Genomic DNA, 17830 nt, shown 5'->3' with positions numbered 1-17830 from the left:
ATTCTACTCCAAACTGAATTCAATTGTCTCAACTGACTTTTTACCCCCTCCTTTTAAAGAAATTTTCTCTTATGTCACCTCCCCTAAATTTTTACATCTACCAATCACAGTAGACATTTTTTTTCCAGGACTGCCCATTCTTAGTTATCACCACTCTAGTTCTCACCTTCTCTGGTTAGATTATCTTCTGAGTCCTTCACACTTCTTTGTTAAGCTTGCCTTTTGTGAGTTACTTGACCATTTTGTGATTAATTTAACCTTTACAGGTACTTAACACCTTTTTGTATTAGATCTAAAAATGGACTTAGTTTAAGGTTCTAGCTTCACTATAAGGTATGAGTTAAGTACCTTCATTGTTCTATCAGGAGTTTACAACTTTATCTTCCCCTAAAGTATGTCTAATTAGGGTGGAATAATTTAAAAAGTTCCCAATACATTCCTGATTCTTATTATACCAAGTATCTCCATTGTTACAATAAGAAAATAGCTAAATCAAATCTTCTAAAGTAGTATGAGTAGTTTTTTAATATTCACATCAGTGACAATCAAAAAAAATCTTACAATCAGTGTCACTTAAGGAGGGATAGAATATTAACGTTCTTACCCCAGAATTTAGATGCATTTCCTCTTAACTTAGCCATGGTCCATAGTGTGAGTGTAAATGAGGTATAAAACCAATAATACATTGATACAGTGTATGAAATTTAGGAGTTATCCCCAAACAAGAATAAATTTGTGATAAGACTGAATCAGTAAAATGAGTTCCTCTATCCAAAGTAATACGTGCTGTGTGAATCTTAAAAATTCTCAGACCCTACTTCAGAACACTTGGTTAAGACCATTCCCCATTTTAAACAATGGATTGGCTTTTCTTTGGCTCTGTGCAATGGCTCTTGTGTGTGCATCTTGTCCTGGAATCAGACAGAATCATTAAGCAAAGTCCCATAATTTTTTAAATAATTAGTGGCATCATTTTATAGTCACAAGCTTTTGGGGCATGCATTGACAAATGTATCTTAAACTTGTAGTACTGAAAAATAATCAAAAAGTTAAAGAAAATCTAAATGCTGGTGACATGTGCTTGAAATATAAAAAGGAGAGAAAAAATTAAAAAATAATGAAACAGTATATTGCACATGCAAGAAAAATATAATAAAAGTTTTTTAAAAATTCAAAAATATAGCTTATAATCATTGACACTCTGTGTCAGCTAAGAAAATATAGAATACAAGGCTTTTTCACCAAAAACATGATCCATTTCCTCTTAACATCTGGCCATGATCACTGTGAGTGAAGGCAAATGAATTGAACAGTAGTACAAATATGTAGTTATCAATATCCCCAAAATTCTCAATAGCCCAATTAATTACAACAGCAAACAAACACACTTTCATATTTCACATAAGTTGCTGTATGGCATTTTTAAAGCCTATGAATTGATGGATATTTGTCACAAGTTTTTAACAATCACAGCAATCTTTCAACCTTGGTAATAAACATATTTTTTAAACAAAGTAAAACTCATCTTGGGTTAAGAACACAATCAAGAAATCTATATATCATTCTGGTGGAAGTTAAATAGTGATCTGAAGAGTATATATGAGGGATGCTCCTTTTTTGGAGGCTTTTTAGGGGTACAAATGCCCTGAGATTAACTGCCCCAACTCCCATTCACATATTTAGAAATGCGGGAAGGTTGGGAGTTATAAAATATATTTCACTTCAGCTAGAATTGGCCTTATACCTTGTGTTAAAGGCAGGCAAAAATAACCAGAGATTGTTAAAAAAAATTATAAAAATCATATTTAAAAAAACCCTTAAAATCAGTTGAGATATTTAGCACATAAAATTTTCCAAAGGTTGTTATCCAATTATAACCAGTTCTGAAGTCCATCTACCTCTATGTGACAATTTACAAAGGCAAAAATAGAAAAAAAAGCTGTTTTTTTATATATGGGCTTATTAAATAATATTTGTTCAGCACATTTATAGGGGAAAACAACAGAATTTAAAAACTCTGTACATTCAATGAACAGTGTAACAGAATAATATTGAATCCAGTAATATATGAACTTAAAATCACAAAGGTAAACCTTAAGCAAAAATGCAATAGAATACAGAGATTTGTATAAACCATTGGAGTCTGAAATGCCTTAGAACCTCCAGTCTTTAAGTTCCTTGGGTTCTTATCCATTTAAATGTCTATTGTCGGAAGGCAGAGTGGTAAGGGCTAGGCCCTCCAGGGCCCCACAGCTGGGGAGTATCTGAGGCCAGATTTTAACCCAGGACCGCATGACTTTAGGCCTGGCTCTCAGTTTGCTGAGCCACCCATTTGCCTCTTCACAGTTGAATCTTTGGGCTGAATCTTTCTTCTGGCACGCAGGTGAAATCAATGAAATTACCAGAACAGTCAAAAGGTATCCAAATAGCCCATTGCTTAAAAGTCTCTGCAAGGAGTATTATATTTTTATGAGGTTTATTAAAGGTTAAAGATTAAAAATACAGAATAAGAAAAAACACGTGCCTAGGCCAGAGGCCTAGACAAGATAACCTCACATCATGGAAGAGCTGTGTCTGCTCCAAAAGTCCAAAAGAGACACAAAAGCCTTTGCAATCAGGTTAAATCCCTTCTTGATCTTGGCCCACCTGAAAATTCCGTGAGATTACAAAGCATTTTGGGGAAGTGGAGCAAGGGCTTGTGGGGATTGAAGTCCAGAGTTCAAGTCCATTTTTTACATCTCTCAGCTTAACCCCAGAAAGAAACAAAGTTCAAAATCTCTCCTTCAGATTGGCTTGTTTCCCTTCTCAGCTTCAACCCCAGAGAAAAACAAAGTTCAAAGTCTCTAAGTTTCTCCTGGCCAGCTCAACTCTCTCCAAGAGATAACCAACTCAAAAGCCAAGTTTCTCTTCTCAGTGTGGCCAGCAAAACCCCAACTGCCACTCCTGGGAACATTCTGTTGGAATCTTCTCTTGATTGACAGCTAGAGCTGGGTCTCCAGCCCTGGTTCTTGCAAGTTCTCTCTCTCTCCATGCCTCTACTACATATGATTAGTGAGAGCTTTGATTTCTTCAACTGAAAATTGCTTATTCATAACCTTTGACCATTTGTGAATTGGGGAATGACTTGGATTCTTATTAGTTTGACTTTTTATTTTTTTAATGAAAAGAAAGCAGGAGAACTCAGGGCAGAGATCAGTATTTTTGCTTTTTTAATCATTGACAAGAGCTCAAAATCCTATACCTTTGGCTTGGAATGATGACATTCCCTTACTGAGAAATTCAGGATTAACAGAGGAAAACCTTCTTACCCACAGAGAGTAGATTCTGCACATTCTCCAGCATGACCTCCAGGTATAACTCTTTACGAGAGTGGTCCAACAGGCCCCACTCCTCCGGGGTGAAGGCCACAGCCACATCCTGGAACGTTATTGACCCCTAAAACGGCAAAAGTCACTAAATTTTTAACTGAACCTTCAGAATTCATCTAGTACAAGGCTCATTCACTTTCCGAAGAACACTGATGTTGGTGATGGAATACTCTTGTGCTAAAAGGAATAATAAAGTGGAGGAATTCCATGGAGTCTGGAACAACCTCCAGGAAGTGATGCAGAGTGAGAGGAGCAGAACCAGGAGAACATTGTACACAGAGACTGATACACTGTGGTACAATCGAAGGTGATGGACTCCTCCATTAGGGTCAATGCAATGTCCCTGAACAATCTGCAGGGATCTAAAAAATACTACCCACAAGCAGAGGACAAACTGTGGGAGTAAAAACACCGAGGAAAAGCAACTGCTTGACTACAGGGGTTGAGGGGATATGACTGAGGAGAGACTCTAAACGAACACTCTAATGCAAATACCAACAACATGGAAATGGGTTTGAGTCAAGAATACATGTGATACCCAGTGGAATCGTGCGTCAGCTATGGGAGAGGTGGTGGGAGGGGGGGAGGGAAGAAAAGAAAATGATCTTTGTTTCCAATAAATAATGTTTGGAAATGACCAAATAAAAATTAGAAAAATAATAATAAATGCAGATTCGAAGAACTACTTTTATACATATGCAAGTCAAGACACTTGTGGGCTTCTTTCAGGCCATTTATGAGACTCCAATAACCATTTGTAGAACATTGCCAGGAGTAAAAGCAGGAACGTCTTCTCATTACAAACTACAAGCGTCTTCATCACAAGAAGGTAGAAAAAAAATAAGCTGCCATAGCTGTCCTCCAGTTAAGCTCCCAGTATTAAAATGAGCTCATTAGGCCACCTCTGGGCTTGGCACACAGCAGGTGCCTAATAAGGGTCTATAGACTGGCTGACCAGGGAATGGATCCATCTTTCCCCAGGACCTGAGGAGGAAGTACCAAGATACTCCTCCTGACAGAGAAGGAAACTGAGGCACAGGGCAGCAGCTGACCCTCCAGGGCCCAGGCCCAAGGCAAGGCTCCCCGCCCACAGCTTCCCCTCCTTCAGGGATCTCTCTTAACATCCTGCTGCTCCTTCTGCTTTGAGAGGGACCCAGGGGGCTGGCTGAGGAGTGTCTCCTTCAGCACCACCTCCAGCCCAGCTTCAGAGGCCTGGGCGAGTCCCAGGAACCCCCTCCTGCCCTCGAGGCCACAGAAGGCAGCAGCAGCCACTGTGTCCAGGCTCAGAGCCCTGATGGACAGAGGACAGTCTGGGGGTGTCTGTGTGTGTGTCTGCAGGGCTGCTAGACTTAGGCTCTTCAGGCCTGTCTGATTCCCGCTCTTTGGGGCTTTCTGGGCAGAGAGGTTGGGCAGCTTCATCATGTACTTCTGCAACTCATTTCTCAGGGGAGGAAACTGAGGCAAGCAGAGTAAAGTGACTTGTCCAGGGTCCCTCAGAGGGTGATCTCAGGCCTCCCTGACTCCAGACCGATTTGGTCTGGTAGGCACCAACTTCCTGGGCTTGGGGAGGCCTCAGGGCAAGGACAGACCCCCATCCTCATGGACTGCAGCATAACAGGAGGGGATCTGGGGCCTTGGCCCCATGGGAGAGGAAAGGGGATGAAGATATTAAAGATGTATTTAAAAAGCTGACTTCTAATGAGCAACATGTTCATGGACCAGACTTAAGGATATATTTCTAATATTTCACATGATTGATTTCTGAATCCTCAAATTGGATGGGAATTGAATTTGGTGGATCTTAATAGGTGCAGTCTGGAAGGCTAACAAGCAATTTCAAGACCTTCTTTGTTATAACAAAGAACTACACTTAGCAGCTGGATAGCTTGGTGCCACTGTCAGGGAAGGTCTTATCATTGAGCTCCTTTCCAGGACATCCTGCTATTGCATTATCTTGCAATTGGTTGTCAATGTTATGTTTGATCGATTGATATCCCACAGTACCCCATCCTTGAAACCTATAATAAACAGTGCAGCTTGCTCAGCCCTTTCTGCCTCTCTTATGGTATACCTAATAGTACTGTCTGTAAGGTGCTTGGCCCTCCTATGGAAGCTTAAGGCCATGGGTGGAATGAACCCTCACTTCAGCTGGCAACTAGCAACTCTACAAACAAGTCTTTAGATCCCAGTCTTGAAATGGATTTTCTGAGCTTACATCTACACTGCATGAACTTTTATCCTTTGCCCTTCAAGACAACCTTTAATGGTACATACTGAACATACCATCCTTCAAAATGGAATTATTTTGTACTTGAACTGTGTAACAAGGAAATCACTTTAAAGACTGATATATATTAATTTAAGGCCGCCAAGGAATTCAGCTATGTAATTCCTAAATGAAAACTCAAGTTTGCAGTCAATCTTTATGGAGTTTAATTACAATAGGAGGAAGAAAGGAATTAGAGATAGAGAGAGAGAAAAAGGGAGAGAAGGGAATAGGGCTTAAATACCCCTTCTGTTTAGGCTGGGCCAAAAGGCCCAAGCCCTTAGATAGCTGGGGAAAAGAAAAGAGATCAGTCCCTATCACTCACGTGACCAAAATGGAGAAACAGTCTCAGAGGCCCCCACCTTCAGCTTCCTTCAGAGCAAGCTTCTCAGAGTACACTGCAATCACTCCGACCAAACTCCTCAATCTCCTCCCCAAGTCTTCAGACCCTCCTATCTTTAAGGAAACCATCCAAGTTCCTCCCCTCAGTTCTCCCATCTACCAATCACTGTTCATCATTTTCCCTGTGCCAATGGAGGCTCTAGCTTAACCCAGGACCGCCCAGAGGTTTCTGGCTTTTGCACATGTCTGTTGAAGGTCATATTTTCAAATGATTAAATCTTTGATCTAGGCTGCAGCCCTTACTCAATCCTGTTAGGACTGAATAGGGTGGAGATTGATTCCAAGTATCTCCATTGTATCAATTCTAAAATCAATCATGATTCAAAGAAATTCCTGTTCTATGCTTAAGCATAGGTCAAAGTCCTTTCCATTGTTCAGCAAAAGGTTTCTGTCCTAAAGTAATCTTAAGAAGGGAAGAGAAGGAACCTCCCATGCCAATGGGGTTCCCATTCCAATAGACTATCAGTAAGAAATTTACCAAGTATGAAATATCCCAATGGTGAAATTTCCAACATTTATAAGTCTAAGGGATTTTGAGGTTTACAATCCCCCCTGATGATCATTGGGAGACTAGTCTCCCCATTGATCATTTAACATAATCATTTTGTAATTCTAAATTCACTTCTAACTAAAGATATACACAATATTCAATTTTCTAGGAGAAATTAGAATAGTGAGAGAGGAAATAGAAAAGAAAAGAAAGCAAAACCAATGGTTGCTAGGCGCATTGACAGAAAGCCAAATTAGGGGCAGTCCCTTTTGGTATAAATGTGTACAGTTTCAATAAATGTTCAATCAAAAGTTCAGTCCAATCAATCACATCCAAAGTTCATTCTTGATCTTCTTGATGAAGTGTAGGGTTTCGGCATCTTTCTGCAACAGATCATTCTCTGGATATAAAAGTTTCAAGCTTCTTTCTTGAAGATCTTTTCTCGAACAAAATCAAAATCTTTGAATTTTTTATAAAAGTAAAATCTTAAACAAAAGTCTTGGATTTTTATAAAAATACAATCTCAAACAAAAAAAATTCAAAAATTCTTAGATTTTAAATTAAAATACAATCCCCCCTGAAGTAAGTATATTTAAAAAAAAATATCAAGATTAGCTCAGAATGCAATGTTCAGTTATGGGGGTGTATGTGTCAATTATCAAAAGAATAGAAAAATAATCAAAAACATAAGAAAAATCCAAAATAGACCTTGTATAGGTCCAGTTTAAAGTAATTTCTATCCCACAAGTACGTAGGACAGAATGCAGTAATATTTCACTTAGCCATTTGTAGCCAAGACTACAGGAATTTGCCATAATATAAGAAGAAAAGAATTAGAATTCTATTTTGATGGGGAAATGTCATTCCCTTGTCTGATTTTTTTTTCCTTCAGAGATATAGGGAGCCAGCATGATAGTCAAGCTTTGTACTTGTTTGAGTACTTCGAAAAGAGTGTAGATACAAGGAAGTCCTACGACTTAAACATAAGTTAAGCGTCGCAACCTCGAGTCTCACTTTAATATTTCTTGTGTGCTCTATTGGCACTATTCAGGTTTAGTCTGTGCTCCTTGTTTTTATCCCTTTTCCTGGAATCAGACACAAACATTAATCACAGTCCTATAATATTTTATCAATAAATGGCAGGTTCCCATAGTTTAAAGCTTTTAGGCATATATTGATATTATAGCAAGAGTATATATATTAACTTGTATTACTGCAGGGAAAAAATATTAATATTAATTATGTGTACCTTCAGTACAAAAAATGAGAAAAAAAATCAAATATTCTGATAAAAAAATAAAAGAAAAGAAATAAGAAAAAATAAGAAAAAAATCAGTAATTCAATATATTCTTGAAAAAAAAACAGCATCCATTTGTCGATGGATTATTATCTCCAATTCATATGATAAGATAGAGTCACAATTCATATGATAGGATACAGTCAATCAGTCTTAGAAGAAGATGCTTTCTTCACATGTGAGCAGTGAATCCAAGAGTCTCTTTCTCCAATCTTTATAGATGTTGGAGTAGTTAATAATATTTGTAATGGTCCTTCCCATGAAGGTTCAGTTGCTCCAGTTCGCTTGAAATTCTTGATATAAACTTTATCTCCTGGGTTCAGGTCATGCAGAGAAAAGTCTAATGGTCCAGCTTGTACTGCAGCTCCGGATTCATGAAGTTCACGTAGTTTGTGCTGTAACTCCTGTATATAGGAAGCAATAGTAATATCTCCCCCTAATAGCGATGTATAAGCCGGGGAGAAAGGCTTAGCCTGTATAGGCGGATGTCCAAAAAGCATCTCAAATGGTGAAATATGTAAGTCTCCTCTAGGCCTGCTTCTAAGATAAAATAGGGCCAGAGGGAGAATTTCAGGCCATTTTAAATGGGTCTCAGTGCATAATTTGCCAATCATAGTCTTAAATTCTTTATTCATTCTTTCCTATTATTTGGAGAGGAGAAAAAAAACTGAAAAAGGTTAATTAATATCAACAAAATCAATACAATCTAAGAAGAATCATCTTTATTATACTGGGAAGTTCCCTGGGCACCCTCCTGAAGGGCACCTCTCTGAGGATCATTAGCACCTCGAGTAATTTTTGGACAAGCGCCATTTCTCATATATTGTTGAGTATTATCATTAAAATTTTCTTCAATTTGAGCATTGTCATTAATTTCCCAATTCCTATTTCTATAATTCTGGTTTCTAAAGTTCTTATTTCTATATTCATTATAGTTATTTCCATAGTCATTATTATAATTTCTAGAATTCTGGTTTCTATAACCATTATCATAATTTCTATAGTTATTATTTCTAAAACTATTATTAAACTGTGTATTCCTTCCAAACATCTTAAGAATGGTTCTACATTCCATCATTTTGTGGCCCTTCTTCTCACAGAAGTGGCAAGTAATGGATTGATAATTGGATTTCTGGAGAGGGGCAATTGTCGTTGGTTCATTATCATGCCCACTTTCTAATTTAGTTATCCTATTACACATCTCATTTTTTTCTTCATTTCCTCCATGTCAGCATTATTTTCTTCCTCCTTTTCCTTGTTTCCCTTTAAAACATATATAGCTGTTTTTCGCAATTCTTCAAGGTCCATATCTGACCATCTTGGGCATTGTGTTTTAAAATAATTTTTAATTACTTTGCAAGAATTGTTTACAAAGATTCTTCTAACTTGTCTTAAACTACTCTCTTTAATTAAGTCCCAATCTAAGTATCTGTCCCCAAACTCGATAATTCTGTCCATAAATCTGGAGGGTGTTTCTTTGTCCTTTTGCTTAATTTTTTCCAGTTCCATCCACTTATCTGTACTGTCTGCACATTCCTTCATGGCCATGAGGATGGCCTCTCTACAACGGTATAGTTGTAGATAATCCTCAGGATTGTTATAGTCCCATTCGGGATCCTGAGATGGCCAATGTGCTGCATTACGCCCCCAGGTTTTGTTGACATGAGCAATTATTTTATTTTTTTCACGTTCACTTAAAAAAGCCTGGAGTAAGCTCTCAACGTCCTTGTAAGACGGATTATACTGAAAAAATATGTCTCCCATCTTTTTTGTTACTAGAAAAGGATCTTGTTCATATGTGGGGATATTTCGTGTAAATTCATTTATTTCTTGGGGAGTAAACGGTATCCTATGTCTTAAAGTCACCACATCCCCATTCCGTCCTATTTCAGGTACTTCTCTTAGAGGAAACAGGCCTCGAGTTAAATTTTGCACCTGTGGGTCAGTTTGACAAGGACAGGTTTCTCTAGGAGGACAAGATCTCCTTTGCGTTGGAATTTGGTTTTCTGTAGGAGAGGGAACATGAGAAACTGGGATTGCAGGGGAAGGGTTTTGGGGATTAAATTCAGACAAGATTTGCACTACACGAGAGAAGCAGTCTGTTAACTGGGCTATAGGGAAGGTGTTTTCCATCTCTATTTCAGGGAAGGAAATTTCCTCATTCAAAGGTTCAGAAACAGGTCTGTTTCTGGTAGAGTGGTTGTTTGCCAATTGATCCTGTAAGAAACTTTTTAGATCTTCTAATTGGGCTTGCATTTTATCCTCAATTTTTCCTATTTTATTCTCAATTTTTTCTATTGTATCCTCAATATTTTCTATTTTATCCTCATTTTTTTCTATTTTATCCTCAACATTTTCTATTTTATCCTCAATATTTTCTATTTTATCCTCATTTTGTTTTATTTTATCCTCAATTTTTTTTATTTTTTCATCTCTAAATATAGTATTGAGGAGTACAAAAATGACAGTACCTATTAATATAAAAATTTGGAGGTATCCTTCATTCCTCAATGCCCCTACTTCTTCAGCTGCCATATAATTGTCAAAGAATGTAGTACTCATTTTTATATGTATATTTTGTAATTTCATAAAACACGTGGGGAGCAGGACAAAGCAACAAACTTTCCACAGGTTTTTTTTTTTTCTAATCCAGGAAGTTGTTCCTTAAGGGAAAGGATATTTAGAAACAGCTCTTCCAGCCAGGACTTTAGAGTCCTGTTGCTGAGATTTAAAACAGCTGTTTTCTGTCTATCAGAGTCACACAGCTGGGAAGTATCTGAGGTCCGATTTGAACCCAGGACCTTCTGTCTCTAGGCCTGGCTCTCAATCCGCTGAGCTACCCAGCTGTCCCTTAAGATTAAAGGGAAGAAAAAGAAAAAACTGCTGATTCCAATTTAACTTAAGGAGAAAAGAGAAAAAGTTTTTTATACTCACGTGTTCTAGCAGCTATGTCTTTAAGCCAAGTTTTTTGTTAAAAAAAAAAAGGACTAAGTGGTGAGTCGGTATAGTAAAAAGGCAAGGAATTTCAAAAGTTTTATTGAGAGGATTCTTTAGACTCTCGTGTGGTCAGCCACAATGTGACAAGGGAATCACTTTAAAAGACTGATATATATTAATTTAAGGTCGCCAAGGAATTCAGCTATGTAATTCCTAAATGAAAACTCAAGTTTGCAGTCAATCTTTATGGAGTTTAATTACAATAGGAGGAAGAAAGGAATTAGAGATAGAGAGAGAGAAAAAGGGAGAGAAGGGAATAGGGCTTAAATACCCCTTCTGTTTAGGCTGGGCCAAAAGGCCCAAGCCCTTAGATAGCTGGGGAAAAGAAAAGAGATCAGTCCCTATCACTCACGTGACCAAAATGGAGAAACAGTCTCAGAGGCCCCCACCTTCAGCTTCCTTCAGAGCAAGCTTCTCAGAGTACACTGCAATCACTCCGACCAAACTCCTCAATCTCCTCCCCAAGTCTTCAGACCCTCCTATCTTTAAGGAAACCATCCAAGTTCCTCCCCTCAGTTCTCCCATCTACCAATCACTGTTCATCAATTTCCCTGTGCCAATGGAGGCTCTAGCTTAACCCAGGACCGCCCAGAGGTTTCTGGCTTTTGCACATGTCTGTTGAAGGTCATATTTTCAAATGATTAAATCTTTGATCTAGGCTGCAGCCCTTACTCAATCCTGTTAGGACTAAATAGGGTGGAGATTGATTCCAAGTATCTCCATTGTATCAATTCTAAAATCAATCATGATTCAAAGAAATTCCTGTTCTATGCTTAAGCATAGGTCAAAGTCCTTTCCATTATTCAGCAAAAGGTTTCTGTCCTAAAGTAATCTTAAGAAGGGAAGAGAAGGAACCTCCCATGCCAATGGGGTTCCCATTCCAATAGACTATCAGTAAGAAATTTACCAAGTATGAAATATCCCAATGGTGAAATTTCCAACATTTATAAGGGATTTTGAGGTTTACAACTGTCACATCAGGACCCTCATTGAATTGAGCAATTGAGCAATTACCTAATGGTTTTGTCATCAGCTTGTTATTTTGAGGCATCTGTGTCCAACCGACAGGCTGGCTGTTACTGTTTATCATAACATGTATTCATACCTTATGGTAACACCTAATAATTAATCAATATTCTCCTATACTAACATAAGTTGTAGCTACTTATAATACTCCCATCTCTCCCCCATTGGTAGCGTCCCCTAGATTGTAAGCGATTCAATAGAAAAATGTTCAGTTTATGATAGTTTAATGTTGGCAGTAGTACTGAATTAATTGTAGTTATCATTTAAGGATGGCAAGTTAGGTTAGCATAAGAGAAATAATACTCCTTATGTTTTCATAATTATTTTAGTCCAAGTTTTAAGATTCAAGTAAACAACGGCTTTGATATAATCAGTTAGTCAGCATAAGGCCTTAAACATGTATCCTAGTCCCATAAATGTTTTATTCTTATGCAGCTAGACCTAGCAGTTAGGTCTAACACCTATTCCAGCATGTAATCTGGAGGGGACGTGTTTAGCCAGTCACTTGAGCTCCCAACCTATCCAAGTCTAATGACTGGTGTCATGAGTTATTTTTATCCTTTTTATTTTTAAACTGGTATACAAGTTGTGCTAGTCTTTTGGGTATAAAGGAGGTCTCTCACAAGGCCAGGGTCTGGGTCTTTGGTCTTGACCAGTGTTGGAAGCAAATTTCTCTCTCTTCAGTATCTCCTTTTTAATGTCATCACTCAGTGACCTGGAGGTCAAATACCCCTGAGTAAATTCAGTTATAGATGAGTTTCAGATGAGGCAGTAAAAAAATCAAGGAGATGTGAATTTTAGATTTATTCCATCCTGCTCAGTCTTTAGAATTTTAACAAGATATGTATACACCCCCACTTAAGGATTAAGTGTGAGGGAGGAAGGACTATGGTCTGTGTGTGCTAGCAAATGACAAATCAGAAACAAGTGACTGATCCCCTGGGTAGTCCAAAGCCAAGTTCAAGCCACCATTGGTACTTGTAAGACACAGGAAGTGATGCAAAGAACTGCCTTTAGATTTTACATCACTTCCTGTGACACAGACCCACTGTGGAACTTGACTGTGGATTAGCAGGGTGTGGGACCTCAGACCGCTTCCCTTAGACTGTCACATGGCGACTGAAAAGGCTGACTGCCCTTTCCTGGCTTTTCTTGAGGTACCAGCCTCTGGAGACACCCCTCATCTTGGAGTTGGCCTTATCGTTGAAAGCCACGTTAGATTTAATAATCTGAAAATCCGCCCCACCCCTCCTTGTTTGAGGCCGTGAGAACACCATAAAATTCCATTCTAACCTGAGTATTTCATTGAGATTTAGAATTTAAATCCCCGGTGACCAACTAAAAATATATTCAGTCCAACCATAAATTTTACCCCTTACAGACAGGAGATTGATTCCACAGGCACCACCTCTCTAGGCAGCTGAGGAAAATTTAAAAACTATGATTGGTTCCTGAGATGTGATACGTGATAGTGAGTAAAGAGCTTATAAGCTGAAATGGTCAGGAAATTGAGTTGCATTGGAGTGGAGGAGCAGAGGGGATCCTTACTGGGTTACAGGCCCATAATAGCACATGCAGATTAGAAAGGTTAAGTACCTCTCTTCTACTTTTTCCTCTCTTTACTATTACTATTACTACTATTTTTCACTTAAAAGTTACTTAAAAGCTACAAACAGCCTCATAATTTTAAATATAGCACCAGTCTGGCTTTATTGTGAGACTAGGCCTCAATGAACCTATTTATTTTTGGCTTGGAACTTTTGTTTCTATTACTTGCATTTCAATGGTTAGAAATTGCACACCTGTATGAATTTTCTTATGACTCCAAAGACTGCTGCCATATCTAAATGCCTTTCCACATTGAGGACATTCATCCAGTATGGATTTTCTGATGTGAAGCAAGATGGAGCCTCCATGTGAAAGCCTTTCCACATTGTTTACATTCATAAGGTTTCTCTCCAGTGTGGAATCTCTGATGGATGGAAAGAGAACTCCTCTGAGTGAAAGCCTTTCCACAGTCTTTACATTCATAAGGTTTCTCTTCAATGTGGATTCTCCGATGTCTGGCTAAATGACCCCTCTCTGCAAAAGCCTTTCCACATTGTTTACATTCATAAGGTTTTTCTACAGCATGGATTCTCTGATGGGCGGAAAGATAGCGCCTCACTGTGAAAGTCTTTCCACACTGTTTACACTCATAAGGTTTCTCTCCAGTGTGGATTTTCTGATGTGTAGCAAGAGAGCTCCTATCTGTGAAAGCCTTTCCGCACTGTTTACATTGATAAGGTTTCTCTCCAGTGTGGATTCTCTGATGTTGGGCAAGAGAGTCCCTCACCGAGAAAGCCTTTCCACACAGTTTACATTCATAAGATTTCTTTCCAGTGTGGATTCTCTGATGTTTGGCAAGAGAGCTCCTATCTGTGAAAGCCTTTCCGCACTGTTTACATTCATAAGGTTTCTCTCCAGTGTGGGTTCTCTGATGTTTGACAAGACAGTCCCTCCATGTAAAAGCCTTTCCACACTGTTTACATTTATAAGGTTTCTCTCCAGTATGGATTCTCTGATGTGTAGCAAGATAGCCCCTATCTGTGAAAGCCTTTCCACACTGTTTACATTCATAAGGTTTCTCTCCAGTATGGATTCTCTGATGTGTAGCAAGATAGCCCCTATCTGTGAAAGCCTTTCCACACTGTTTACATTCATAAGGTTTCTCTCCAGTATGGATTCTCTGATGTGTAGCAAGATAGCCACTATCTGTGAAAGCCTTTCCACACTGTTTACATTCATAAGGTTTCTCTCCAGTGTGGGTTCTCTGATGTTTGACAAGACAGTCCCTCCATGTAAAAGCCTTTCCACACTGTTTACATTTATAAGGTTTCTCTCCAGTATGGATTCTCTGATGTGTAGCAAGATAGCCCCTATCTGTGAAAGCCTTTCCACACTGTTTACATTCATAAGGTTTTTCTCCAGTGTGGATTTTCTCATGATACTTAAGAGTAGTTCTTCCTGTGAAAGCCTTTCCACACTGATTACATTCATGAAGGTTCTTTCCTATATGCATTTTTTCCTGATATTTAAGATTAGAGCTGCTCCTAAAAGCCTTTCCACCCTTATTACACTCATAAAGTTTTTCTCCATTGTTGGTTCTCTGATGGTCTATAAAATGTGACATATAGCTAAAGGCTATTCCACATTCATTATGTTTATAAGGATCATCACTAGTATATATCTCTGGATATTTAAGAGAGTCTGACTTCCAAACAAAGAGATTCTTACTCTGATCACATGCAGATGGTTTCTTTCTACTTTGAAATTGAGGTTTGTCAGGAAGAGATGAATAATCAGTACAGTTTGTTCCACACTCATTACATTCATAAGCTTTCTTTCTGGTGGGAAGTATCTGATTATCCAAGAACCTTGGCTTTGGGGTTGTCTTCCCATTTTTATTATGTATATAAAGGATTCCTTCACTACGACTTTTCTGATGCTGAATGAGCTCTGAACTGGATCTGAACACCATCTCAAGGTGAGTACATTGATAGGCTTCTACTTGGGGAGGTTTCTCATCAGACTCAATAAGCTCTATCTGTTCATTGGAAGGTTCTCCATATTTACCATGCTGAGAACAGTCTTTCCCTGGGTTCATTTTCTTACACTGAATCAGAAATGAATATTGTCTGATATTCTTTCCTTCTTTATCAAATTCATAGAAACTCTTTGAATATCTCTCTGCCTTGATATCAGAGTCACATTTTTCCCTCAAATTGAAGTCACAGGAAGCATGACCTATGGATCTTTCCTGGTGAAATTCTTCTGCAAAAATGCTCAACTTTGTACCCATCTCCTTCACGTTAAACTTGATCTCTGCAATGAAAGGAAATAGAAACATATATACAGAGAGACACCCACATGCCTATAAGTATAGCCTCTTCTCTTCATTGAACAGAAGGGGAATCCATGTATGATCTACCTCTGCAGTAACAAAAAAACTCTTCACACCCAAATGGACAGAATAATCACTTGAAATGCCATTTGCTCACATCCAAAGTATGATTTAAGCATCAAAGAGCTTCTCATCCAATCATATTGAATCCTAACAACACCTCTGTTACACAGGCAGGCCCAGCATCATTATTCTTCACAACTGGGACATGAACTCCTGTAGCTGAGACTAGAATAGAGACCCAGTGACTTCCTGTGCTCTGTCCTCAGCATTAGACAGAAGTGCAATCAATCACATTCTTAATCCTTTCCTCAAGCACCTTTTGATGATTCTGCTTTTTGTCTTTCTCAAGCTGAAGGCAATGTCTTGCTTTTCTGTACTGTACTGCACTATCAGCTGGTTATTCCTTTAAAATCTATGATTTAATATGCTAATAATTAGGTTCAGTCTTTTCACTTGGACTGTGTCATTTTTAAGGACTATAACCATCTACTTTTACACTCTATTCAGACTCATGCATATTATGCTATTTGCCATACCTACACTGAATATTCATATTATTTCCTTTTCCATCATATCAGTTAGTTAAGGAATTTGCCCAGTGGTTGCTCTTCATTTTATCCTTTTTTTCATTTGAAGCCATGTCTAACATCCAATCATGACTTCCAACCCTGTTTCTAATAATCACTGGAGGAATCAGATTGTATTTCTGAACCGTCAGTTCTCATAGGATGGCAATTCTTTATTTGTTAAAGTATCTTAATAAATGCTTTTTGATTTGAAGATACACTGGGATGGAGCCCATATTGGATGGTCTCAGTCCTACTGTGACACAGGAAAGAGACTTCAACGATCCACAATTCTTAAAAATGGACTTCTCAAAGGTTCAGAGATTAATCACTTCCCCAAAATGAACTGAACGATCATGGAATCCAATAACCACATTTTATGGATGGGGAATCTGCTTCTCATATTCAGTTACTTTCCCAGGACCTCAATGCTAAAAAGCGTCTGAAAAACAATAAAAAATCAAGTCTTCTTGCCACAAAGTCTAGAATGCCTTTCACTACAACCCACAGATATCTCTCATCATAACAGTTCTCATAGATTCTTTTACTTCTCTCACCAGGACAGGAGTTTCTTGGGCCCTTTGACTCTCGAATCCATTGGGATTCCCCTTGCTGAAAACAGGAGATCAAAGAATGTCTGGGAACTAGAAGTCCTGGCATGAAGAATAAGGACAGAATGACAAAAAAGAAAAACTCGTTATTTAGTCCTCACTCAGGAAAGGAGATATTGCAAGGAAGGACTACAGGATGGTTCCCAGGAATTCTCCAGGTTATTTTCCATGGTATTTAATGTTCGGAACATTGGGGATTAGGTGGGATAGAGAACATGCAATCAATTTGGAATTAGAAAATTCCATTTTTTCCCACTTTCATAGAAGGAGGCACCCATTCTGTAGTTTGTATCATCAATGAATTAGAGGCAGCTGGTAATACTATGGAGGATTATATAAAGATAGGATTAACTTTCCCCTTTTCTATTTGCAGCTAATCATATCAAGAAGTTTAAGTATCCCTACTTACCATTAAGCATGAGAGTTCACAGAGTCACTAGAGTAAATGACAACTCCAAAGGCCACTGCTCCTCCCTTGGGCAGTGCTAGGCAAATTAAAAGACTGCCATTGGTTTCAGTGAAGGAGTCATTAGAAGGGACAGGAAGTGATGTGGAAAAAGAGGTATAAAAAGAGACCAACATGGTCTTGAATTCATTCCCTTCCTCACATTTGGAGAGATTGGACCTGTGAATTCCTTTCCTGGCTTCTGGAGAGACTGATTGTGGAGATTCCTGCTTTGGCTTTGGAGGAGAGGCTGCATTGCTAGAACTCTGGCTGAAGACATCCCTGGAACATCTGGCTGAGAATTATTGGGAAATGAATGTGAAGAGAGTCTTGGGGAAGCCCTGCTGGGGCTGACCCTGGCTTCTCAGGAAAAGGACTGGTAGGCTTATTAGAATATGTCTCTTTATCTATATTT

General features: G+C 38.5%; 1 protein-coding gene across 18 annotated transcripts in view; it reads right to left on the bottom strand.

Annotated features, from left to right (window-relative positions):
- The window catches only part of LOC103103694 (zinc finger protein 260-like), a 197825-nt gene that overhangs the window by 38793 nt on the left and 141202 nt on the right, over positions 1-17830 (bottom strand). For 4 of the 18 annotated variants that reach the window (XM_056825523.1, XM_007492413.3, XM_007492414.2 and 1 more), the window contains 2 exons: positions 16917-17012; positions 10992-15711 (listed from right to left, as the gene is read on the bottom strand). The exons of 3 other annotated variants lie outside the window; for them this stretch is intronic. In XM_056825523.1, coding sequence (XP_056681501.1) covers positions 13718-15688 — 1971 coding nt within the window. In that variant the 5' untranslated portion in view covers positions 15689-15711; positions 16917-17012 and the 3' untranslated portion in view covers positions 10992-13717. 11 more of the 18 variants (XR_008918180.1, XR_008918179.1, XR_008918178.1 and 8 more) reach the window with 7 other exon arrangements.

The sequence above is a fragment of the Monodelphis domestica genome, chromosome 4, assembly GCF_027887165.1.
Source record: "Monodelphis domestica isolate mMonDom1 chromosome 4, mMonDom1.pri, whole genome shotgun sequence".
Lineage (NCBI taxonomy): Eukaryota > Metazoa > Chordata > Mammalia > Didelphimorphia > Didelphidae > Monodelphis > Monodelphis domestica.
Note: the sequence above shows the minus strand (reverse complement) of the source record. Positions and strands in the feature narration are given on the sequence as shown.